Here is a 26640-nt window from a genome sequence, read left to right as displayed (position 1 = left end):
GGTTTGAGAAAAAGTCATTGGATTGGCAACTAAGAAGAGATCATCAGTAACTTTGGAGAGAGCAGTTTCTTGGAATGATTTACTTGGAAGCCAGATTATAAAGAGATTAAATGATTGAGAGGAAAGTGGAGGCATCTGTGTAAATGACCTTTTCAAGCAATTTAGTTACAAAGAACAGAAGAGATAAAGGATGTGAGCTCCGAATGGAAGATCAAGATTCTACTTAACATTTGTATGCCTTCCGCCTCACCAAGCAGAGGGCCTTGTCATGTAAAAAGATACTTAAATATTTTTGTTGAATTGGATTACATTTGTATCAGAAGACTTTTTCTGCTGAAGTTCTGGGTATGTGCCTGCCATAGATTTACCTAGATAGGCCTGTGTAGTTATTGTCAAAAGTTTAATGGAAGCCATTCACTAACCAAAAAGCAGAATTTAATGTAAAGCTAGATTGGAAGTTGGAAGTTCACTGACATCACCTCTTTTTACAAACAAGGAAACTGAAGTGTTAGATTTGAACCCAGGTCCTCTTGGCTTTTGATCCATTAGTTTTGCCCCCCACTATTTTTCTCACTCTGTCTGGAAAAAGAATTTTCTCCCTTTCTAGAATGATGTGTCTCTATGTGGGAAAGGGAATCTATGTTGGAGGAGAATGGGAGTCAGGCATTGTCTTGAATGTTGCATTTCTTTCACTGTGATGCCTGACTCTGAGTTCTCCCATTTGATAACTTCTTGTGTTCATTGACTTCTGTTTCCTGTAGGTGACATTGTCAATCAAAGACTGAAGGGAAAGCTCTGGGAACCTTAAGTTGAAAAAGGGTTTTATCTCCTTTTGGAGAAAGACATCCTTTGTGAAGGATTATGATTGCCAAAGGAGGGAAAACTTCCCTGGGTCCTGGGAAACATCGAATAGAAAAGAAAAAAGATGATAACTGGGGACAGAACTCTCCTCCGCAGAGAAACATCAACTCCGGCCAGGAACTCTTCCGCCAGCTCTTTAGGCAGCTTCGCTACCAAGATACTTCTGGACCCCAAGAGGCCCTGGTCCGACTCCAGGAGCTTTCCCGATGGTGGCTGAGGCCAGACATACTCACAAAGGAAGAGATTCTGGAGCGACTGGTGCTGGAACAGTTCCTGACCATCCTGCCAGGGGACATTCGGACCTGGGTTCTGTTGCATCATCCAGAGAATGGGAAGGAGGCTGTAGCCCTTGTGAAAGATGTGGAGAGTTACTTCAGTGAACAAGAAAGGGAGGTGAGAAGGGTGGCTAGGTCCATGAGGAGGGGGAGGAGGTGAAGGGCTAGAGGAGGGAGATATTGCCATATCTGATACCATTTATTTTCCTGTCAGAGCCTGAGCCCTCAGGTCTTGGGAGCATGATAGAACTTGCCCTTCTTGCTCCAAACTACTGTATTAAATGACAGAATTGATCTTGTTCTCACACCATTGCCAACCTCAAATTGCATTAGCAGTGAGGAAGCCTCCTACTGCACTTGGTAGAAAGAATATCTGGACTTCAGAATCAGGGATTTTATGGTGCCTCTTTTGAGCTTCATTTTTCTCATATATGGAATAAGGAGAATACTCTTATTATTTTCCTCAGGTTGTAAGGAAAACATTGTATAAAATGCAAAGTGCAGTAGAAAAATGTTATCTAGTCACTGTTCATTATGGATGAACTCAGTTTGCTTGGGGAAAGGTCTTTGAATAAACTAGCCCCATCACATTTGTTATCCTAAATAAGGTCCTCACTGTCCTAAGATTTGGGTTTCTACTCCCTGTAAACCTTGCTTTCCTTCTTCTACTTGGGGCCTCTACTCTGCCTTGCCCCCTTTTACTAATATTCTGAGTTATGTCTTTTCTTTCAGTATCCATTCCCAAAGATTCCTACTATTTCCTTCCTATAGCAGAACCCCCAAACAGGATTCTATAGGAAATTATCAGGCTCTATTTTGTACTATTGACTATTTTTTTAAAGTGTATACTTCATTGAATTCCAAATATTTTTTCAAAATTGCCCTTCATGCCTTTGTTTACTTCTGAATTTTCTTCTCTATATTAAAAAAAAGTTTTATTGACCCTCTTTTTTTTTGCACCCCCTTTTTATTGACCCTCTTATTGTTAACAACACTACCCCCATTTAAAAACTGAAAGAGTAAACAAAGAAGAACTGCTTAACAAATAAACATAGTCAAGTAAAACACTTGAATATACCGGTCATGTCCAAAAATGAAGAATTTCATACCTGTGGACCCAATACCTTAATTTTTTTGTTTTTTGTTTTTGCAAGGCAATGGGGTTGAGTGATTTGCCCCAGGCCACACAGTTAGGTAATTATTAAGTGTCTGAGGTAGAATTTGAACTCAGGTCCTCCTAACTCCAGGGCTGGTGCTCTATTCACTGCACATCTAACAGCCCCATCAACCCCTTAATTTTTTGCGAAGAATTGGGGAAGAAACAAGTTGTCTTCTGATAACTCTGAATTCATTTCTGTTCTTTGTAGTTTTGCCAAATTCATTTCTTATTGTTTTGTGGTGTTCTTTCTGTTTATTTTGCTAGTATTCATAATATGATTGTATCTGTTTACTTTTGTTCAAATCAATTCATGTATTTTTCTGTACTTCTTGATATATGTTTATTGTTTCTTACAGCATAGTAACATTACATCACATACATGTAGTGCAATTTATTTAGTGACAGAGGTTCTTAAGCTTTTTTGTACCATGGACCCCTTTTGGCAATCTGAACCCATGTATCTTTTATCAGAGTTCCAATAGGATTACAAAAATAAATTAATTATATTGATATATAGTTATCAAAATATTAAAACAAGTTCTTGGATATCAGGTTAGGAATCCTTGGTTTAGATTTTTCCCAATTAATTTGCATCTATTTTGTTCACAGTTTTTTGCTACTACAAAAAGTTTTGCTGTATTTTAATGTATTTGGAGCCTTTTTTTTCCTCTTTCTTTCTTTTCATTGACCTCCTTAGCAGTAAATCCTTGTATAAATTGACTAGTTCTGCTCACTTCATAACTATGCAGGATTCTCTGAAATCATCTCTTCTAGCACAATAATATGCCATTATATGCATAGACTACAATTTATTTTGCCATTCTCCAATTGATGGGCACTTTCTTTTTCCTTAGGGGGAGTCACTTAACCTCTGTTTGCCTCAAGTTCTTTAGCTATAAAATGAGCTAAAAATAGCACTTTTCGTCTAGGTAGGATAAAATGAATTAATTGTTAAGTGGTTTGTAATGCTTAAAACAGTATATAAATGTTAACTATTGTTATCATGTACCTGATTATGAGAAATAGTAAATTTTTCCCTTATTTCTTTTCACTATTAGTGCTTTTTTTTTTTTAACCCTCATTTCTTTCTCCTCCCTTCAAACCCTCAGAAAAGAACTAATCCATCCCTAGGTCCTTGGTCTTTTTAACTATTTCAAGATCTGAAAGGCATACACATTATCTTCTTACCTTCCTATAATGTTAATGCTACATAGAGCCCCTTCTAATTGTTCAAATAAGTTTATCCTTCTGGGTTTTTTCTTAATTCTTGCATTTGTACTTCAAATTTCCTTAGCTGTAGTCTTTTTTTTCATCAAGAATGCTTTTAAGATCTCTTTCCATTGAAAGTACATTTTCTCTTCTTCTCTCTCCCTTACCTCCCTTCCCCCAGCTTTTCAGGCTGTGTAACTCTTGTCTGTAAGCCTGTACCTTTTGCCTTATGGAATATTTTGTTTCAGAATCTACTCTTGGTCTGTGAAAGCTGTTGCCTAGATTTGGGTGATCCTGTAGTCTTTTGGTACTTGAACTGCTTTTTTTCTGACAGTTTTTTTTTTCCTTTGACCTAGAAGTTCTGTATTTTTACCATCACGTTTCCAGTGATTTCCTTTTGGGTTTTCTTTCAGGACATGATTCATGGATTTTTTCCTATCTTTACCTTACTCTTTAGTTATTCTCAATCAGGACAATTTTCATTTATGATTCCTTGAAATAGTATAATAATATTCATGGTTTTGTTTTTGTATTGTTTTCTTTTTAAATCATAGCTTTTATTGGAGTCCAGTGATTCTTCAATTAGCTGTTCTTAATTTGTTTTAGCCTTCTTTTAAAGATTTTCAGGTTTCTCAGAAAGGAAGCCTGGTTAATGCAGATGCTGGCAAACTATAAAAAGTTAGATATTAAATATTTTAGATTTTTCAGGCCAGGAAGCAACAAATTTTTTTATTGATAAATTTAAAATATGATAATTGTTTAAATTTTTGCACTAATGGTCTACTAATGCAAAAAATGGTCTTTTCTGGGGGGGGGAAATTACAATTCACTTAATTGAGATTCCAAATTAGTGTTGCTTATCAAAATTCGTTGCAAATATTCATCTGTTAATGCTGATCTGTAATGAGATTTTACATATTATATTTCATCTTTGAAAATGTCTTCACCCAGATAGGTACTGTCAAATCCTGATGTCATTCCTTGAGCTTTGGAGGGCATTTAGAGAATTTCACCATTAACAAGTTATTAGGTTGCAGATTAATCACCTTTAATTGAAAGTTAGTTTTGTTTGCACAATTAAATTGATTTTGAAATACAGAAATTTGTTTTGCACTGGTAATCAGGTTTAAAAACATTACTGGGGTTTGTAGTTTTGAGTCCTGAAAATATGCTCCTGAAAATTTGTATGGAAATAGAGATCTTGCTTCTTGTTTTAGCATTTGACAATTGTGGAAGTATATAAAATAGCTTGACATTAGTTGTCATAAAACCGACTATATCTTGACTCTCCTCCAGTAAAAATTTTTCTTATGAAAAATTCAGCTATTTAACCTGAATTCATTAAGAGGGGGCAACAAGGTAGGGCAGTGGATAGAGCACTGGCCCTAGAGTCAAGAGAATCTGAGTTCAAATCCAACCTCAGACACTCAATACTTGGGTAAGCTACTTAACCCCATTGACCTCACCAAAAAAAAGTCATAAGAAATACTCTCAAATCTGGGAATGATTATTTCAATTTATAGTGCTCTTAATCTTTGTCTCTGTGGAAACTGCCATTGTAGTGCAAAAAGAGTCATAGACTAATAATGTTTTGTCCTTCATTTTTGAGGAAGATTATGACATTAGGAAGCTGAGGCCATGACAAGCCTGCGAATTGGATTTGAGTGAGGGAGTACTGTGCTAAATCACCAGTTTCACTTTCTCCACCAGAGCCATCTGCATCTGATAACCAGATATGAATCAGGATCACTGGAGATAGCCCTGGATAGTAGGCAATCAGGGTTAAGTGACTTACCCAAGGTCACATAGTTAGTAGGCAAGTGTAGGAGCCTGGATTCGAACTCCTATCCTCCTGACTCCAAAGCCAGTGCTCTATCCACCAAGCCACCTAGCTGCCCTAACATTATGTTAGCAAATGAAGTAATGGGTTCCAATATAAATTGTTTGGATATTGAAATTTGAAATTCTCAAAATTTTCGTGTGAAAGTTTTTTGGATTTTTTTTCCAACCAATTAAAACTATAAAAACCATTCTTTGCATGCTAATCTTGCAAAGCCTGAAGTCCAAGAGACACCAGTTTGTCTACTGAACTTGAAGACAGGAAAATCTGAGCTAGAACCTTGCCTCAAATGCTTACTATTTCTATGAATCTTGAGCTCTCTGAATTGCTATGACCAAAAAAATATTCATCCACTGGTGAAGAATTCACTTGTGATGACTCCTCTCTCTTAGGGAAGTTTGCCTTGAAGAATAGATACAATCTGAAAACTTTTCCAGTTTAGTAGCAAGAATTAAGGAATTTCCATCCGTTCCTTAAGAATTTAGTGGATTTGGGCATTTTATTTTTTATTTTTTTGCCTTCAATTTGCCTTGTTCAGTTGCAGATTTGACTCCCTTGGGGAATTTTGTGAGCTCCTCTTAGATAGCATTCATTTTCCATTATCTATCTTTTTTTTTTTAGTGTTCATTTTATTTTATTGTAAATATTTTATTTGTTTTCCAATTACATACGAAGGTAGTCTCTACCAAACAATTTTTTGCAAGGTTTTGAATTTTACAGTTTTTTTTGTCCCTCTCTCCCTTCCACCCCCAACAGAAGGCAATATGATATAGTCTTTACATTTGCTTTTATGATATGCATAGATCAAAATTGAGTGTGTTGAGAGAAGAAACGGATCCAAAAGGAAGAAAGAAAATATTAGAGATAGCAAAATTATGTAATACATAAAGACAACTTTTAAAAATTGAAGATAATAATCTTTGGTCTTTGTTTAAATTTCGAAGTTCTTTGGATACAGATGGCATTCTCCATCCAAAACCCCTTAAATTGTCCCTGGTTATTGCACTGATAGAATGAGCAAGTCTATTAAGGTTGATCACCCCATGTTGTTGTTAGTGTGTAGTTGGTTCTGGTTCTGCTCACTTCATTCAGTATCAATTCACACAAGTCTTAACAGGCTTTTCTGAAATCCTGTCCCTTGGGATTTCTTATAGAACATAGGTGCTTCATCACATACATATCCCACAATTTATTCAGCCATTCCCCAGTTTATAGACATTCACTCAATTTCTGATTCTTTGCCACCACAAACAGAGCTGCAATGAATATTCTTATACATGCAGGACTTTCAAAAAATAATTATTTATCCCCCCCCCCAATTTTACAACTTTCCCCCTAATCTTGCTTCCCTTCCTCCATCCCCCACAGAAGTCAGTCTGATAGTCTTTACATTGTTTCCATGCTATACATTGATCAAAATTGAATGTGTTGAGAGAGAAATCATATCCTAAAGGAAAACATAAAATATAAGAGCAAAATTACATAATAAGATAACTTATGGGAATTTTACCCTTTTCCATGATCTCTTCAGGATACAGACCTAATAGTGGTATTGCACAGTTTCATTGCCCTTTGGACATAATTCCAAATGCTCTTCAGAAAAGTTGGATCAATTCACAGCTTCGCCAACAATGCATTCATTAGTGTCCCAGATTTCTCACATTCCCTCCAACTTTGATCATTATCCTTGCTGGTCATATCAGCCAATCTGAAAGGTGTGAGGTGGTACTTCAGAGATGCTTTAATTTGCATTTCCATACCTATTCTCTCATATTTATCTTTTAATTTAAAAATTATTTTAAAAAAGTTATCAAGCATATATTTTTCCACTTTCACACTCCCTCACCCCCAAAAGAAAAGAAAAAGCAAAACCATAGTAACTAGTATGTAACCCTAGTATGCATAGTCAAATAATAGCAATCTTTTTACCCAGAAGGATCAGCTTTGTCAGAATGACCTAATTTAATGGATAATCCCTTCCTTCATCTTTACATGAAGATATTTACATCTTTACTACTTGTTTGAAAATTTTAATGAGTGGTCTATAAATCCATTTCTTTTTTTTTGTTTCTTTTTTTATAAATCCATTTCTTTAAACTCCTACTTTCTTAATATCTTAGAGCAGAGTTGACAGTCTAGTGAAGCATATGAACCCCTTCTCATAATGTTTTTAAATACATAAAATAAATAAGATTACAGTAGGAAAGCAATTACTTTTGAAATATACTTAATGAACATTGAAAAAACAGCTTTAGAACTTCTGTCTACTAGCAACACCATGGTGGCTTCTCTCAATAAGGGTGATTTCAGGTAGTAGACTTATTTTAAATCTCTGACCAAACTACTTAATAGACAGAATTTTGACCTAGAGACACTGAAAAAATTACTGAAACACTAAGAGTGGGTAAGGGTATACTAAAACACGAAAATTTGGGAGCCTCTGCCAGAGCTCTAGAGCTACATGGCATTGACCCACATAACTGATAAGTATCCCGGGTGGGACAGTTTACCATCAGGTTGTCAAAACCCAAAAACATAGTTTTTACTTTGTTGATCTTTCTTTTGGTTTGGGCATTTTCATGGCCTGTGCCTTACTATTCTGCTTCTCTTTCCCTCCTCCTACCTTCCATTACATAACCCTATTCTTTATCCTCAGCATAATCTCTAGACCCTTGACTCAATTCTCTCTCAGGCCATCTCACCTGCCCTAGCCAGTCTATCTCTTCCCCATTTTGACTTTTTGGTGAACTAACTCAATTCTATATTGTCCCTGTGATAGCTAGGGGTGCATTGCATAGAGAACTGGCCTTGGAATAAGACTGGAGTTTGAATCCAGTTTCAGACACTAATTAGTTGTGTGAATTTGGTCAAGTCACTTAACCCTGATTGCCTTGCATCCAAGATCATCTCTAATTGTCCTGCTTCATATCTGGCCCCTGGATCTAGGTGGCTCTGGAGGAGAAAGTGAGACTGGTGACTTAGGATAGTACCCCCTTACTCAAATTCAAATCATGTGCTTGTCATGGCATCACATTCCTGATGTCATGGTCTTCTTCAAAAATGAAGGACAAAGGGGCGGCTAGGTGGCACAGTGGATAAAGCACTGGCCCTGGAGTCAGGAGTACCTGGGTTCAAATCAGGTCTCAGATACTTAATAATTACCTAGCCGTGTGGCCTTGGGCAAGCCACTTAACCCCATTTGCCTTGCAAAATCCTTAAAAAAAAAATGAAGGACAAAAACATCACACTGTTCCACTCTTGAATTCCTTACCCCTTTATATTGGTGATTATGCCTAGCCAATCCTCAGTCTTAGATTCCTTTGTATCAACATATGTCCTGTAGAGAAAATCACACAACCATTCTGACTGTGTCCACTACACATGTATGTTAAATATCCCCAACTGGATCCTCACTGCTGCACTTTAATTCTGCTGTATCTCTCCAATAAACTCACTATCCCACTCTCCACAGCAACTCTTCTAAACCTTTTTATCTCTCCTCCAACCTCCTATTGCTCTTCCTTTCCCCTACTCAAAGTTATCTGTTTTGCATTTTCTAAAGTTCTCTATCTCTTGTTGGGTCATAAACTCCTCCCCTTTTCACAGATCTGATAGACAAGATATTACTAGTTCTCCTAATTGACTTATGATATCATCCTTTAAGTCTAAATCCTCTACTCATTTTGACCCTATCTTAGTATAGGGTGTGAGATATGGGTCTTTGCCTAGTTTCTGCCATCCTGTTTTACATTTTTTCTAGAAGTTTTTCTCAAATAGTGAACTCTTATCACCCAACACTTGGAAGCCACCATGATTAAAAGAGAGGAAAGTTTAGGATATAACATTCCAATAGACAAACTTGAATTTATATCTATAAGGATTTGCATTTTAAAGATACTACTTTAGCTTTTTCATTAAAATGCTTGGAAATCTCTTGTTTGGTCCAAGGGGTTGGTTGCTCAGGCTAAGTTCCATATTCTGTAGAAATCACTAGGTTTTCATTTTTCTCTTCATGACTCAAATTAGGTTTTGGCCTTAGTTCGCTTTATCTCTTACTGTTAGTCTCACAGGTTCAGCCTGACTTGTAAGTCAGACAGATTGTTGACAGTTGATTTCATAGATCCCTCTAGGTATTTGGCTTCCCAGGCACTGTCATTCTGTGTTTTAGACATGAATTTCCTGGTTCTGGGATGCCTGGGGACTAGAGATGGAGGATGGGGGGGGTGGAGTGTCATCTGTGAAAGAACAGAGAAAGGGCCACTTTGGCTGGATCACAGAGCATAGGAGAAGGAGTCATATTCAAGGAGCCTGAAAAGATAGGTTGGGACCAGATTGAAAAGGACTTTAACAAATTCAACTTAGAGATTTATATTTGATCTTAGAGGAAGTAGGGAGCCACTGGAATTGAGTAGAAGAGACATAGTCATATCTGCACTTATGAAAACCTGCTTTGACACTTGCATGAAATGCAGGAAGTCTTGTGACAGATCAGTGAGGTAACTGCTAAATAGTATAAGTAAGAAGGGTTGAGGTCTGAATTAAGGTGATAGCTATTTTAATACAAAGAAATGTTAGATATGAAAGACTTTGAAGAGGTAGAAATGTCAACCTGAGCCAATTAATTGATATATTGACTAAAGGAGAATGAGGAATCAAGGGTAGTACGTTGGTTATGAAGCTTGTAAATGATGGACAGCGAGGCCTTCTCACCAAGCATTGTAGAGAGAAGAGATTAGATGCAGGAGATGTTGCAAAGTCTGAAATGACAAGACAGTTGTCATTTAGCTATGTGGGGTGAGAAAGACTGAGTAGTTGAGAATGATAACAAATTTATAAACCTAGGAGACCACTGGGCCTTTGAAAATAGGGAAGTTTTGAAGAGGGAAGGTTTTGGGAAAAGATAGTAAGTTCTACTTTATTCATGTTGAGTTTAAGATGTCTCTAGAACATCCAACTTGAAATATTCCAAGTTTTTGGTAATATGGGACTGAAGTTCCAGAGCTGGGGCTTGGCCTAGATGTAAAATTTTGTGAACTGAAGAGATGATAGTCTAAAGAGATTGATAATTAAATCTGTTGAAAGTGATGAGGTCATCAAGAGAAACAGTATAGAAACAGAAGGGAAGAGAGCTCAGGATAGAAGCACATCCTTACTGTGGGTGTGAGCTGTAGATGACAAGCCAGTTAAGGAGGTGGAAAAGTAGTAAAAAGAAGAACCTGGAGAGAATGGTGCCACAGAATCCCAGAGATAAAAGATTATCTAGGCAGATAAGGTAGTCAGAAAAGTCAAATGCAGGAATCAGGTTAATATGGATGAGAACTAAAAAAAGATCTTCAGATTTGGCAGAGCTAGCTCATTAGTGACTTTGAAGAAAACAGTTTCAGTTTAGTTAGTAAGCCTTTATTTCCAATCCCAACTCCATGAATATAAGTGAGTAGAATAAGAACATGTTCAGTGAGGACATCATATTTATAAACTTTTTAATTGTTAGCAGGGCAGCTAGGTGGCACAGTGTGTAGAACACTGGCCTTGGAGTCAGGAGGACAAGAGTTCAAATCTAGAGTCAGACACTTGATAATATCTGTGTGACCTTGGACAGGTCACTTAACCTTGATTGCCTCACATCCACTGTCATCTTCAATTGTCCTGATTCTTATCTAACCACTGGACCCAGATGACTCTGGAGGAGAAAGTGAGGCTGTGACTTAAGCACAGCTCCCCTCACTCAAATCCAGTTCACTGTTTATCATGGCATCACTTCCCTGATGTCATGGTCATCTTTAAGAACAGACAGCTATCATCATCATCTTCCTCTTTTGATATATTGCCCTCTCATCTTCCATGTCACCCTTATTTCTATCAGAAGTAGCATCATTGGGGCAGCTGGGTGGCACAGTGGATAGGCTACTGACCCTGGAGTCAGGAGGATCTGAATTCAAATCCAGCCTCACTTGGACAAGTCACTTGACCCTGTTGTATTGCCAAAAAACCCCAAGAAGTAGCATCATTTTTATAATCAGCCTCCAAATTTTGGAGGCATTTTTGAATTTTTCCCAATAATAGTCATAGTTAACATTTGCCTAGCAATTATTACTCTTGATTATTGGAAATAATTTTTGCTAACCTTCCTTCCTTCCCTAAGATATTTATTACTATTCTCTCTTTCTGTCCTTTTAAAACCACCAAGTCTTATTAGAGCCAAGTCTCAGTCTTCTCTCCAGTTCCACTCAGTAACCCTTGATGATGTTAGCATTCAGAGGAGACACATGTATTATCTCCCCATATTAGAATTTAAGGAATTTATCATTGTTTTGTCCATTATCCATTCCTGTTTTCCTTTTTATATTTCTTTTAGCTCTTTTGAACTTCAGTGTTTGAATAGTTCTGCTCTTTTCATTAGGTATTCTTCAAAGTTCTCTTATCCATTAAAGATCTATTTTTTTAAAAAATTCAACATATATTTACTAAGTTCTGTAGCTAACCTCCTCAGGGTGGTGGTTTTTTCATATTGATGTTTTATTTTTCCAATTATATGTTATAGAAAGTTTTTCTTTTTCTTTTTTTTATTAAAGATTTTATTTGAGTTTTACAATTTTCCCCCAATCTTTATAGAAAGTTTTTCAATACTCATCCACATTCATATATGTATTTTTATGTTACATAATTTCCTTCCACCCTCTCTTCTTACTTGCCTTCCCTCAGCCTCAGCAGTCAACAATCAGGTGAACATTGTACATATACATTTGTATTTAACATGTTTACAGATTTCTGTACGAGGAATTAGGATCAAGGGAAAAGAAAGAAAACCATGAGATAGGAAAGAAAAAGATAAGAGAAATTTTTAAAAAGTGAATGTAGGAGCAGTTAGGTGGCACAGTGGATAGAGTACCAGCCCTGAATCAGGAGGACCTGAGTTCAAATGCGACCTCAGACACTTAATAATTACCTAGCTTTGTTACCTTAGCATTTAACCCCATTGCCTTGCAAAAAAACAAAAACAAAAACAAAAAAAGTGAAAATAATGTTTATTCAGATTCTGTAGGGCTTTTTGTTTTGTTTATTTTTCTTCCTCTGGATGGGGATAACATTGTCCATAGCTGGTCTAATACAGTTGTCCTAGTTCTCTGAACTGCTGAAAGGAGCTGCTTCTAATCAAGGTTGACCAGCTCACAATGTTTTGTTAATGTGCACAATGTTCTCTTGGTTCTGCTCCATTCATGGTTTCTTATAGAACAATAGTATTTCATAACATTCATGTACCATAACTTGTTCAGCCATTCCCCAATTGATGGGCATCCCCTTAATTTCCAATTCTTTGCCACTACAAAAAGAGCTGCTATAAATATTTTGGAACATGTGAGACTTTTCCCATTTTTTATGATTTCTTCTGGATATAGGCCTAGTATAAGTATTACTGGGTCAAAGGGAATGATCAGTTTTATTGCCTTTTGGGCATAGTTCTATATTGTTCTCCAGAATGGTTGGATCTGTTCACAACTTCACTAACAATGTATTAGTGTCCCCAATCCTCCCACAGCCTCTCCCAACATTGATAGCTTTTTTCTTTTAATCATCTTAGTCAATCTGATAGGTGTGAGATGGAACCTCATACTTATTTTAATTTGTGTTTCTCTAATCAGTAATGATATGGAGCATTTTTTTCATATGATTATATATAGCTTTAATTTCTTCATTTGAAAACTGCCTGTTTCTATCCTTTGACCATTTATCATTTAAGGAATGACCTGTAACCTTATAATTTCGATTCAGTTCTCTATATATTTTAGAAATGAGACCTTTATCAGAATCCCTAGCTATAAAAATTGTTTTCCAGCTTTCTGTTTTCCTTCTAATCTTGGCAGCATTAGTTTTATTGGTGCAAAACATATTTAATTGAATATAGTCAAAATCATCCACTTCGCAGTTTATAATGTATTCTATTTCTTGCTTGGGCATAAATTTCTCCCCTTTCCATAGATCTGACAGAGTATTTCTTGATCTGTTAATTGATCTATGGTTATCACCCTTTATGTCTAAATCTGTACCTATTTTGACCTTATCTTGATATAAGGTCTGAGATGTGGGTCTGTGCCTAGTTTTTACCAAACTATTTTCCAGTTTTCCCAACAATTTTTGTCAGATAGTGAGTTCTTATCCCAGAAACTAGTATCTTTGGGTTTGTCAAACAGTAGATTACTGTAGTCATTTACTACTGTTTATTTTGAATCTATCCTAATCCACTCATCCATTACCGCTGCTCTGCTGAATTTGTTAATTGTTGTTTTAAGTAGTTTTTTAGATGATTTTCTCTGGTCCTCTAAGTAGAGCAGCATTATCATTTGCAAAGAATGAAAGCTTTCCTTCCATATTGCTAATTCTGATTCTTTCAATTTCTTTTTCTTCTCTTATTATTAAAGCTAACATTTCTGATACTATATTGAATAGAAATGGTAATAATGGGCATCCTTGTTTCACCCCTGATCTTATTGGAGATATTCCTAGTTTATCCCTATTACATATAATATTTGTTGATGGTTTTACATAGATACTGCTTATTATTTTAAGGAAAAGATCATTTATTCCTATACTCTGTAGTGTTTTTAATTGGAATGGATGTCGTATTTTGTTAAAGGCTTTTTCAGCATCTATTGAGATAATTATATGATTTCTGTTGGTTTTATTATTGAAGATCCTTTTTTTTTAACTCTATGATTATATTCAGTTTTTCTGGGTAAGGTATTCTTGGCTGTAAGCTTATATCCTTTACTGTCTAGAAAATTATATTTCTTCATAGTGGTGGCTACTAAGTTGTATGTGATCTTATCTGTAGTTCTTCAATATTCAACTTCTGTCTGCTTTCAGTATTTTTTCTATAACCTGAATATTGACTATAATGTTCTTGGGAAGTTTCATTTTGAAATTTTCATGAGGTGACCAGCAGATTCTTTTTATTTTGAATTTGCCCTCTGATTCTAGGAGGATCTGGGCAGTTTTTCAATGAAATATGGTGTCTAAGGCTTTTTTTCTTTTTTTTGGCATGGCTTTCAAATAATCTAATTATTCTTAAATTTCTTTTCCCTTAATTTGTTTTCCAGGTCAATTGTTTTTACTGTGAGATACCTACATTTTCTTCCTTTTTTAGGGCGTCTTTTGACTTTAATTTTTCTTGTTGTCTCACAGAATCATTGGCTTCATTTTGGTGCCTTCTAATTTTTAGGTAGTAGTTTGTTGCTTTTGAAAGATTTTGTACCTCTTGTGCCAAGCCTTTCTAATTCTTTATTCCATAGTTCTTAATTTTTTTCCTCTTGTGCTGTCATTTCATTTATAAAAACATTTTTTTAACCTCTTCAATTCTGCATCTCTTCTAGGGATACTAATTGAACTTGTGCCTATGCTATTTTTTTTGGGGGGGTTGTTTGTTTTTGTTTTAGTTTTAGTTTTTCTTTGAGGGTTTTGCTTATAGTTGTTTGGGAGTCATTTACTTCTTGTAAGTCATCATAATAGCTTTTTTATGTTAGGACAGGGTTTTTCCCACTTCTGGAGGGAAAGTCTAGACTAGTCCTGTTGCTAGTTTTGGGGGATTATGAGTATTGTGGTTTCTAGAATCTCAAAGCAGTGTGTTCTTAGGACCCCAGGACCCCCAAGCTTTCTGTGCTTTCAGAGTAGTCTGATCTAGAGACAAAAGTCAGATCATTCCTTGCTGGTATGAGCTCTGCAAGTTCCTGACCTGGGTTTGGGTTCAAGAGACAGTAGATCATTGCAGGACTTGGTCATTTTTAGCCAGTTGGGCAGTGACTTTAGGGTGGGATTCCTGGTTTTGTCTCTGTAGACTTCAGACTGAACTTGAAGCCTGAACTGAAACCTCATTCTGCCCTAATGGTCAAGCCACACGGCTACTAATTGTTTCTGGACTTAGGGGCTGTGACTATTCCTTAGCCTGGAAGGCCACCTCTGGGTGCCCTGGATGTGTGTGACCCAGTCCTGGGTGGTCAGGGGCAGAGGTACCAGGCAGCCTGCTGTGGGTCTGGGACCTCTTCTCGCTCCAGTGCAGGATACTCCCTGCCAGACCCAATTCCCAGACTTCTCTGTCTCCCTATGCTGATCTGGACTCGTAGTGACTTTTTCTTGGGTTGCTTTTTGGTCCATTTTTCTAGCTCTGCTTGGCAGTCTTGAGGAGGGGGAGCTGGCAGTCCTTTGTCCCCTGCTGTCTTGGTTCTCTCTGCAGGGTAGGGCTAGGCCTCCAGTCTCACCAGGGGGTTGTGGAAAAAGCACGTGGCCACTCTTCAAGTGCCTTAGAAGTGGAAGCCGATGTGATTACTCCTAATTACTCCCTAAGCATGGTTGATGCCTCTCCTTTCTGTGCTATCTGGAATGTCCCCTCCTGGATTTCTGAGTCCTGTCCTTTCTCTCCTGTATCCCTCTGGGATGGTGATGTATTCTCTTAGATTCAGGTTCTTCTTCCCATGATGATTAATGCACAGCCCTAATTGTTCCTCTTTGTCTCTAGGTCCCAGCTGGAGTTCAGGTTCAAGATGTGCTGTGGATGGGGACCACATCCCTGGGAGCAGCCCAGAAATCCCTTCCTATTCCATCCCTCAGGGGTTACTTCTCATCCAGGACCCATTTGGATTCTGCTTATGAGACTGGGATGTTCTGCCTCCAGGACCCCCCAGATGGTACTCATGTCCCTTGGCATCCTACCTCCACTGACCTGTTGCTCCTTCTTTTCCCCTTGCCTTTCATTGTCCCAGACCTTCTGCACTTCTTTCCAGAATGTTTCCCTGAGTACAGTCTTGAACTAGAGAAGAGTCTAATGTAAACATAGCTGTGCCTTTTCATCATCTTCTTTTCAGCTTCTTGAGTATGTTATTTCAACTATATTGGAGAGCCAGAAGCACACTAGAAGGTCTGGGCTTGGATCCTGTTTCTGTGTGAATTTGGGGAAAATCTCTTAAATTTTGTGGGCCTCAGTTAAAAAAAAAAGTATTTTTTCTCAAAATCTTCTTCCAGCTGTAAGTCCTGTGCACTAGTTTGGTTCAAAGGACTTGAATTTGGATTTGAGTCTCAATCTCAGTTTTGCTAGTTACTAGCTGTATTGGTCATTTTTTTTTTTTTGCTTCTTGGATTCATACCACCCCCAAACACTGTCCCACCCCCATAATTTAGGGACCATTCCCATGTACATAGGGTAGACTTGAGAGCTGATTCTGATTTTAGAAAGAATTAAGACCTTTAATAAAGGCTATTCTTGCTTTTCTTTATGTCTTTTGATCTGGGGTTTTTAGTGGAGGGATGGAATTGTCTGAGCAAGGGGTCTCCCTCATGCTTCTTTTTTTCCTCTTTAGTTCCTCCAGCTCCCCAAATACCTGTGGTTCCTGAAGAAGGGACCACAGAAGAGCAGGTGATGGCCACATCTCTGGAAACCAGGTTAAAGGTCAGTTGTAGCTTTGTTCTGAGATTGTCACTGGAGCTCCTTCCCTTGTCCTGAGACTTCTGTGTCCACAACAAGTAGCCTTTTGACATTTCAGCACTGGTTATCTTTTGTGGGATCCCAAACCTTTTCTTCTGTGTCTCTTCCCTACTTTTGAAACTGATATTGTTCCTCATGCCCTTTGGTGGATGGGAGGATGACGGGACAACAATATTGATTTGTTTCAGGACTCTGTGACATTTGAGGATGTGGCCATCCACTTCAGTAAGACAGAATGGGCACAACTCTCCCCTGATCAGCAGGCCCTCTACAGGAACGTGATGCTAGAGAATTACAGGAATTTGACCTCTCTAGGTAAGACTCTTTCCCTTGACCATTCTCTGCTTAAAGCTGCCAGAGATTGTTCAAAGGTCACATGGTCTGACCCCCCCCCCCCCATCAGGGTTGCCAAGCATGGCTTGTTCCATGGTCCCTTTGTAGTGAGATAGAAATCTGGAGACATTTCTCACAGAGGTTAATTCTTTATAGCTTACAGTGTATATCATTCTTAGTGTCCCTGCTCCTGACTTTCCAATTCTTTTTGGTCTTTTTGTAAAAGAAGGTGTTTTTGTGGGGTTAATAATCTCTTAGACTTATCTGTGTGTTCCCAGTGCAAATTTTCCCACTCTGAGAATTTTCAATTTTCTTCCTCCATCTGAAGAAAAAGTATAACTTGGCTAGTTCTTTTTTTGTTCTTCTGCTTTATAGTAGCATAGTTCAGCCTATTTTCATGGTCCCTTTCTTTTCCTTGAGAAGCCTTCTTAGGCTTGCTGGGTAATGAGGGTTGAAGTGGAGCTCTGGGACAGAGGGATGCAATTCCTTTCTTGATCCTCCTTCATTCCCTTTCCTTTCAGCAGCAATTCCATTTCCCAAACCTGCTTTGATTTCCAATCTGGAGCAAGCATCTTGGAACCTTCAGGAAGCCCTGGTCCACAAACATCCAAGAGATACTTCTGCAGGTGAGAAGGAAAACCCCCTTGATTTCTTTTATTGGTCCTGCTGTCTTGCCTCTGAAGCAATAGGGGAAAGAGCACTGGACTTGCTGTTGAGATCTGGCTCTCACCCAGCTCCCTACACCTGGCTAACTTGTTCGTTCCCCTTTGAAATTTAGTTTCTTGATCTCTCAAATGATAATTATACTATCTACCTTACTGGGTTGTTGTGGGGTTGTGAAGAGTCTAACATGACTGTAAGTGATTTGACAAAACACAAGGGAGTAGATAATCAGAATAATCTACTGTTTCATAAAAACAAAGATTCCAGCTTTGGAGTTCTTTTGGGAAAAGATCTCATGAGCTCTTTGACAAAGATTGCTGGGAAAGCTGGAAAGCAGGTAGGTCTTCCATTCTCAGAGTGGGGAATTGATTCTTTTTTGTAATTAATTTCATTTTGTTATCTCTTGACCTTTTGTATAACTACCTAAGTTATTTTTCTTTGTCTCTGAGTTAAGGGCAAAAGTTCAATGTTCCTAAAAATCCCTGTGCTATCTTAATATCAAAGAAACCTCTTATCTCTTCACCACTAGCTATTCTTAACAGGCTACAGGTGGATACCAGGAAATCTGTTATCTCTCTACCACTAGCCATCCTGGCAGGATTAGGTGGATACAACCAATCAGTGTTCCCTAGCAACAAGGAAGAAGCTCATCCTTTCCACCAGTAGACATTAGATGGCTAGATCCTTTGTCCTACCTTCACTTTGTACTATTTTTAAAAATTCTCTATATTATAAGAAGTCTTTTAAGTCCCACCTTGTGTTCTTGCTTACTGAGGAGTTAAAGCCCTGATTTGTTTGCAAACTGATGCCTCTGGCAATAAATAACTTTGCTCATGTTTAGTTTCTCAGTTCAATTGCAATACCTGGAGATGTTGTATAAAAGACTTTTTGTATATTCTGAAGTGATCAAGAAATGTTCATTTTCATTATTCTTGTATTATACCTTATGTTATTATTTATCAACTCTTGGTTATCCCTGTTCCATATTTTCTGTATATATTTCTCCCACTTTGTCTTCTGTGCTTCCTCTTTACCACAGAGTATGACTTGTTCTTTCCAAACTCTTTTTACCCATTTTTAATATTACTTGACCCTTTCCCACTGAACAAGAGAATGAAAAAGTATTTGGTCCTGACCTAATTTAAAAGAAAAGCATTTGCAAAACTGGGTATATAAACAAAAACGTAAGACAATTCCTGCTTGCTCTCATAGAACTCAGTCCTTTTTTAATTGATATTTTGTTTTTCCAATTACATGTTATAGAAAGTTTTTCAATATATATCCACATACATATGCATATTTTTAAGTTATATAATTTCCTTCCACCCTCCCTTTCTTCCCCCCTTCCCTCAACAGCAGACAGTCTGGTAAATATTGTATGTATACATTTGTGTTTAACATGTCTATAGATTAGTCATTTTCTGTAGGAAGAATTAGGATTAAGGGAAAAGAAAGAACAATGAGATAGAAAAGAAAAACATAAGAGAAATTTTAAAAAAGTGAATGTAGTGGGGTAGCTAGGTGGCACAGTGGATAGAGCATCAACCCTGGAGTCAGAAGGACCTGAGTTCAATTCTAGCTTCAGACACTTAATAATTACCTAGCTGTGTGGCCTTGGGCAAGCCACTTAACCCCATTTGCCTTGCAAAAACCTAAAAAAAAAGTGAATGTAGTGTTCATTCAGATTCTGTAGGGTTGTTTTTTTTTTTTTTGTTTCTGTTTTGTTTTCCTCTGGGTGGGGATAGCATTGTACATAGCTGGGCTCCCAGGGTTGTCCTAGCTCTCTGAACTGCTGAGAGGATCCATTAAAGTTGATCAGCTCACAATGTTGTTATTAATGTATACAGCATTCTCTTGATTCTATTCCTTTCACTGGGTATCAATTCCTGTAATTCATTCCATGCTTCATAGGGCTAATTCTAATGGGGGGGGGGGGTCCTTATGGTACAGTAGCCAATTAGGTGGTAAATATATCTTTTTAAATATTCTTTCCACTAAGAAAACCATTTCAATTTCTGATGTTGAACTGTTTGCCAGTGCCAGGGACTTTTTTTTTTTTTTGAGTCTTCAGTAATTGTAGCCACTGGGGAGGCAGGAGCTTATAGCCTTTGAAAAGAAAGCTGCCAGGTTACATCTATATAAGATTTCTCTTTTCTAAATTATTCTATAAATAACTCTTATATATCCACTTGAAATTTATGGTCTTATACGATGATTGAATTGTAAACTCTTTGAGGGCAGAGGCTATCTTTTACCTACTTTTGTATCCTCAGCATTTAGTAACTGTGACTATCATGCAGTAGGTCCTTAATGTTTATTGGATTGAATTGAATTTGTAAGATGTGGATTGAATCTCATTTTTTTACCATACTGGTATCTACTTATCCCAGTAATTCTTATTGATGATAAATTTCCTTCCAAAATATTTGAACTCTGGTAACTTTCTATGGTTTTTATTATCCTTTGCCCGTATTGTAAAGCTATTTTTTTTGGTATTATCTAAAAACTAGAGAAACTAACCTTGGATTTAGAAGACTTGGGTTTAAGCCCTGCCTCTGACACATACTGGCTTTGTGACCCAAGGCAAGTCATTTAATTCAAAACAGTTGGTGATTTGCCTTGGGAGAGGGAGTTTCTTTATGTCAATAAAATCGTAGGTCCAGATTTCATCTCCTCCAAAAAAAGAATCCATGCATATATACAGAACATTTTTGTATCAGTTGATACTTTGTCCATCCTTTATTGGTGTATCAGTGACAATTCTTGACTTTTCTTTTATGCTAGATGGTGAACCTCATGATGAGAACAAGAAGTTGATGATAAAACGGGAGATTGCTAAAGAAGATTCTCAAGCATCATCACTGGGAGGTCTCCAGACCAGTGTTCCTGAGCAGCCTCATTTTGAAGAGTCTTTTGAATACAGCAGCCAGGGGAAGAAGGAGGGGGGAAATTCAGCTCTGGAGATGATGAGGAAAGAGGAGAGAGATTTCAAGTACATGGAAGGAAAGGATATAAAAACCACTACAGGGGAGACAGGTGAAAATTCTGAGAGACATTTTAGCTCCAACTTTGTTAGTCATCAAAGCATTCCCAAACTAAGGAAAGTCTTCAAATGTGATAAGTGTAGCAAATCCTTTAGAGATAGTTCAGACCTTTTTCATCATCAGAAAATTCATAGTGGAGAGAAATCCTTGAAATGTGAAGTTGAGCAAGTGTTCAGTCATACTTCAGGACCTGGTCAAGCTCAGAGAATTAAGGGTAAGCATATATGTAAAGATTGTAACAAATCCTTCAATCATCGCTCACATCTCGAACACCACCAAAGACTTCATACACGCGAGAGACCATATAAATGTAAAGAGTGTGGGAAGACCTTCAGGTGGAGCTCAAACTTTGCTCGACATAGGAGAATTCATGGTAGAACAAAACTCTACGAATGCCAAGAATGTGGTGAAGAATTCATTGGAATGTCCCAGTACATTTTTCACCAAAGAGGTCATTTTGGGAAGAAATGTCACATAACTAATAGATATAGTAGAACTTTTAGGAATGTCTCAGCATTTAATAAGCTTAGGAAAGTTCATACTGGGGAGAACTGCTATAAGTGCAAAGAATGTGGGAAAACTTTTACAAGAAACAGAACCCTTTTTGATCACCAGAGAAGTCACACTGGGGAGAAACCCTATAGATGCAAAGACTGTGGGAAAACTTTTACAAGAAACAGAACCCTTCTTGATCACCAGAAAATTCATACTGGGGAGAAACCCTATAGATGCAAAGACTGTGGGAAAACTTTTACAAGAAACAGGAGCCTTGTTGAGCACAAGAGAATTCACACTGGGGAGAAACCCTATGAATGTGTTAACTGTGGGAAAGCTTTTAATCGTAAGTCATACCTTTTTCTTCACGAGAGAACGCATAACCAGAAGAAACCTTATAAATGTAACATTTGTGGGAAAGACTTTAGGTGGGGCTCAGGATTTGCTCGACATCGAAGAAGCCATACTGAGGAGAACTACAGTGAAGGTAATGAGCAAAAGAAAATTTTTCATCACAAAACTGACATTCAACATCATAATATCCATTCTGAAAAAAAATCTTTTACATGTAATGAATGTGGGAAAGCTTTCACTCGGAAAAGAACCCTTATTGATCATCAGAGAATTCACACTGGGGAGAAGCCCTATGAGTGCAGTCAGTGTGGGAAAGCCTTCAGTTGTAAGCCTTACCTTATTGTACATCAGAGGATTCATATTTTTAAAGCTCATCAGAAAAATCACATTATGAAGAATTGCTATGAATGTGGTCAATGTGGAAAAACCTTTTCTCAGAAGTCATCACTTAATATACATCAGAGACTTCATACTAGAGAACAACCTTATAAATGTAGTGTCTGTGGGAAAACCTTCAGGTGGAAATCAAACTTCACTCAGCATCAGAGAAATCACACTGGTATAAAACATAAATGTCAAGAATGTGGGAAAGTCTTCAGTCAAAAAGACAGACTAATGGATCATCAGTTGATTCACAGTGGGGAGAAACCCTTTGAAGATCAACAGGATGGTAAAACCGCTACATCTGTTGAGCACCAACAAAGACATCGTGAAAAACCTTACACCTGTAATAAATGTGGACAGTCCTTCAGCTGTGCCTCAATTCTTAGCTTACATTGTAAAATACACCCTGGGGAGAAAAGCTATGAAAATGGTAATACAAAAACTTTTTTTCAGAACTCAAGTCTTAGCTCAAATCAAAAATTTCATATTGGAGAAAGGGTCTATAAATGTAACATGTGTGAGAAAGCCTTTCATAAGAAATCCCAACTTCTTATGCATGACAGATTTCATACCCGAGAGAGACCCTATAGATGTGATAAATGTGGGAAAAAGTTCAGATGGAGCTCAAACTTATCTCGACACCAGAAAAGCCACATTGCAGAGTAAATTGTAAAGTAATGATGGATTTTGTAGTTCTGTAGCTATTATTATAAAAGACATCTGGCTAAGGGGATCTCAAATGTGTCATTGATGATTGTGGAGAGGGAGATTGATGACAGATTTTCTTTTCTGAAGGTGAGTTTTCATCATGCTCGTAAACAGGCTCAAGAATTCCCTCCATCTATCAGGAAACTTGTCCCAAGAGCAATGTTTGTAAAAATTAGGGGAGAGATTTCAAGCCTGCTTTTAGCTGAAGCAAATCCTAAGAGATCATATGTTACTAGAATCAGAAAGATTTGTCTTCCAAACTCCCATTAGGACTCTTCTGTGTAACACTGGGCCAGTCATTTAGACTTTGTAAAGACATTCCTTTTATTCTCTGATTCTCCATTGCACTCGTCACACTTTTGAGACCATCTGAAATCTCATTCTCTATTGCACTCTTCACACTTTGAGACCCTTTGAAATGTCTTCTACTCTTTACACTTTGAGACTATCTGAAATCTCACCAGTATTTAACTGGTTAGTGCACAGAATTACAAAATCCAATGAGAGTGGGGCTAGGGTTGGGAAATGTTCAGGCAAGAAGGAAAGAATTGCCCCTTAATCTGAAAAGGGAACTCAGTGGAAAAGGGAACACTAGAGAGTGATTGATTTTCCTATAAACATAATTTGTTTTCTAGTCTAGAGAGGTCTGAAATTATATGAAGAGAGTTATGAGGGATTTTTGGTTTGTTTTTTTGAGGAAGTGAGATTGAGATGTATATAAGGGGGTAACCCTGTTTCTTATTGATACTCTGGCCCTATTCTTCTAGTCATCAAAAATAAAATTTAATATTTAAAGACTGGGTTTCATTGATGGCAGGGAATACCACCATTCTTTCTCCCTTTGGCTTGGTAAATATTTTTTTAGGTTTTTACAAGGCAAATGGGGTTAAGTGGCTTGCCCAAGGCCACACAGCTAGGTAAGTGTCTGAGGCCGGATTTGAACTAGGGGACTCCTGACTCCAGGGCCGGTGCTCTATCCACTGCCACCTAGCCACCTCTCCCTTTGGCTTGGTATTCTTATTCACTTCGATTTTTGCCCCACCTGATGCCTTTCTTTACTAATTTCATTAGCATTTTTCTTCAAACTTACAAAGTTGTCTTTGTTCTTTTTGCCTTGGGAGATTACCACTGACTTCTGGGTTTTCTTGGAGAAGTTCAGGCCTTCCCATCCATGTCATTTCAGGGAGTTAGGGCTAAAAAAACCTGTATTCTTATGAGCCAGTTGTATTACATGATTATTTTCAATGGATATATTTTCACTGTATTATTATTCAATATTAACAAGTATTAAAATTAAATTTGTAAACAGAAGCAGTTTGATTTATTTCCAAGAGTCTTCCATTCTTTTCTTTTGTTCTTAGACATACCCCTTTTTCTCCTATGCCCTATCATCATAATCCTCTATTTACAAAACAGTTATTAGCCATAGCAACTGAAATTTAAATGCATTTCACATGTGACAGAAGTAAAAATTAGTATGGGGGAGGCAGTTAGGTGTCATAGTGGATAGAGCACTGACCTTGAAGTCAGGAGGAACTGAGTTCAAATGTGACCTCAGACACTTAACAATTGCCTAGCTTTGTGACCTTGGGCAAGTCACTTAACCCCATTGCCTTAGATAAATAAAAAAAAATAGTGTAGGGGCAGAAACTTTAGGAAAATTTAGGAAAGTTTATATTGTATGTGTTACATGGAAGTTAAATTTCAGCATCATGCACAGTAAGCAGTCAGAACATTGGTGGAGCTTCTAATCTGGTCATAGACACTTTACACATTTTTTTGGTAGAATATAAAAATGTGTACCCAAATTCCAAAAATAAGTGTTAAAACTGATATATTACACCTTGAGGTTTTTGTCTCCTTCCAATTAGGTCTGTTTGACATGGAAAAGCTGTTTCTCATCAGGTAATATGCATGGGATCCATGAGCCCTCTCAGATATCTTCTTAACCCCCAAATAGCCCAAGGGAGCTGTTTTGTAGTGTGATTATCTTTTCCCCTTTATGGAAAGACATGCCACTGTGATCCCTCGAAATCCTTTCTAGTATTGGTTGCATCTTAATTCATTCTTACCCCTGGTCTTAGGGAGGGATTCAACACTAAAGGTTCCTACCTCCAGACTTACCCTCTGGGGCTTTCTCTCCAACCTCACCCTCTTCCTCTCTTCCCACTTTTGAAGTTTACTATTCAAACAGACTCCAGTATTGATTCTGGTGGACATTGTCTAGTGGCCTCCAAGTCATTCCTCACTCCTTTGAGTTCAGTTTGTGGTTCAGTCTTTCCTGAGATTATCCTAGGGGATTTCAACATTGTGTTAATGCTTCCTTTAAACATCCTGGTCTTTCCATCTCAACTCCTACGACCTAGACCAACTACTACTCTGCCACAGCAACTGAAAGGGAAAATCACACCCTTTCTCTTCCATTCCTCCTAAAATGAAGAATGAAGTTCTACTATGCGATTGTAGCCCATTTTAATTCCATCTCTGTCTATGCCCAAGTCTCCTCCACATCTTGCAGGTTACTTCTTAGTCCCTCTACCTCTCCATCCTCTCCTGAGCTAGCCTCTGGCTTCACTTTGCTCCTTACTCCTCTGGCCCTTGTTCAAAGCCAGTTCAGTTTTTCACTCTTCATTATGCCTTGCCCTTTTGTTCTGACGAAGATCCTGCCTTGCCCATTTCCAAACCTTGATTGAGCTCATCATCTGCCTCAGCTGATTTTACTTAAATCCCACTGAATGGAGAAAGTCATACAATTATATTGATAGTGCCCTGGACAGATTTATCTAATCTCAATTGGGCATTCCAGCAGGCAATCTTTTTGTTCTTTGATTCTCTATTGTACTCTTCACAGTAAATCTTTCTCAAGCCTCCCATAATGCTCTCGGCCTCCCACTTAGCCCTTCCTTCCACTTTTTATATATATGCCATTTTAATATATTTTATATTTTTAAAAAAATAAACACCATTCCCTGTGAGCTCCTTTTCTACATTACAATGCCTATCACCATTTTATCCTTTAGTCTATAATGAAGTTCTTAACCCTCATCAAAGCCAGCCCCTCTCCACTTCCCATCCCATCCCCATTGTTTCCCTTCCTGTCTCCTCTATTAGATTATTCCTATAATCATCCCCTCAATCTTCAGCTTGCTGATTTTTTACCTGCTGCCTACAAATATACTCAGGCCTCCTCAATCCTTAAAACAAACAAAAACCCTAAGGTGGACTGCTATTCTTTATAGCTATCTTGTATTTCTTTTCTCTTTCAAGTCAAATCCCTAGAAAAAATTGTTTCCTTTCTGTTTCCACTTCTCCCCCACAGCCTAACCTTTTCCTATATTGTTTCCAATCAAAACAATTCTCTTTAAAGTTCTCAGTGATCTCCTAATTGCCAAATCTTAATGGCCTCTTCTCATTCTTCATTCTTGATTCCCCTGCAGCATTTAACTACCCTATCCTGAATACTATCCAGGTTTTTTGAGACACTGTTCTCTCTCAGTTTTATCTATTTGATGGTTCCTCAGTCTCTTTTACTGGGTCATCATTTATATTCAGTGTTGTTCCCTTCCTTCTCCCCTCTCCCCCCCCCCCCCCCACCTCTGGGTATGTCTCAAGGTTCTGTCTTGGGTTTTCAACTTTCTTCACTCTGTGACTTCACCAGGTTTCTTAGATTTATTTATTTCAAAGCAGATGACTTCGATCTATGTGTCTGTCCTACCAGAGTCTCTCCCCTGAGATCCAGTCTTGCATCATCAATTGCATATTAGGACATTTCATACTGACTGGAAATCCTAGGGGCATCTCATTTCCAAAACAACTCATTTTCCCCCTAAAGCTGACACACTTCC

At 37.7% G+C, this 26640-nt stretch overlaps 1 protein-coding gene across 4 annotated transcripts in view; it reads left to right on the top strand.

Annotated features, from left to right (window-relative positions):
* Window positions 1-26364, top strand: part of LOC141495917 (uncharacterized) — a 58177-nt gene extending 31813 nt beyond the window's left edge. For 3 of the 4 annotated variants that reach the window (XM_074197820.1, XM_074197819.1, XM_074197818.1), the window contains exons 2-7: window positions 762-1254; window positions 15852-16020; window positions 16690-16778; window positions 17003-17129; window positions 17669-17773; window positions 20595-26364. In XM_074197820.1, the coding sequence (XP_074053921.1) occupies window positions 862-1254; window positions 15852-16020; window positions 16690-16778; window positions 17003-17129; window positions 17669-17773; window positions 20595-22753 (3042 nt within the window). In that variant the 5' untranslated portion in view covers window positions 762-861 and the 3' untranslated portion in view covers window positions 22754-26364. The remainder of the gene's footprint in view (window positions 1-761; window positions 1255-15851; window positions 16021-16689; window positions 16779-17002; window positions 17130-17668; window positions 17774-20594) is intronic. The other variant, XM_074197821.1, reaches the window with a different exon arrangement.
* Window positions 26365-26640: the final 276 nt, after the last annotated feature.

Source organism: Macrotis lagotis, chromosome 8 (genome assembly GCF_037893015.1).
Source record: "Macrotis lagotis isolate mMagLag1 chromosome 8, bilby.v1.9.chrom.fasta, whole genome shotgun sequence".
NCBI lineage: Eukaryota > Metazoa > Chordata > Mammalia > Peramelemorphia > Peramelidae > Macrotis > Macrotis lagotis.
This window is presented reverse-complemented; position numbering and strand designations above follow the sequence as displayed.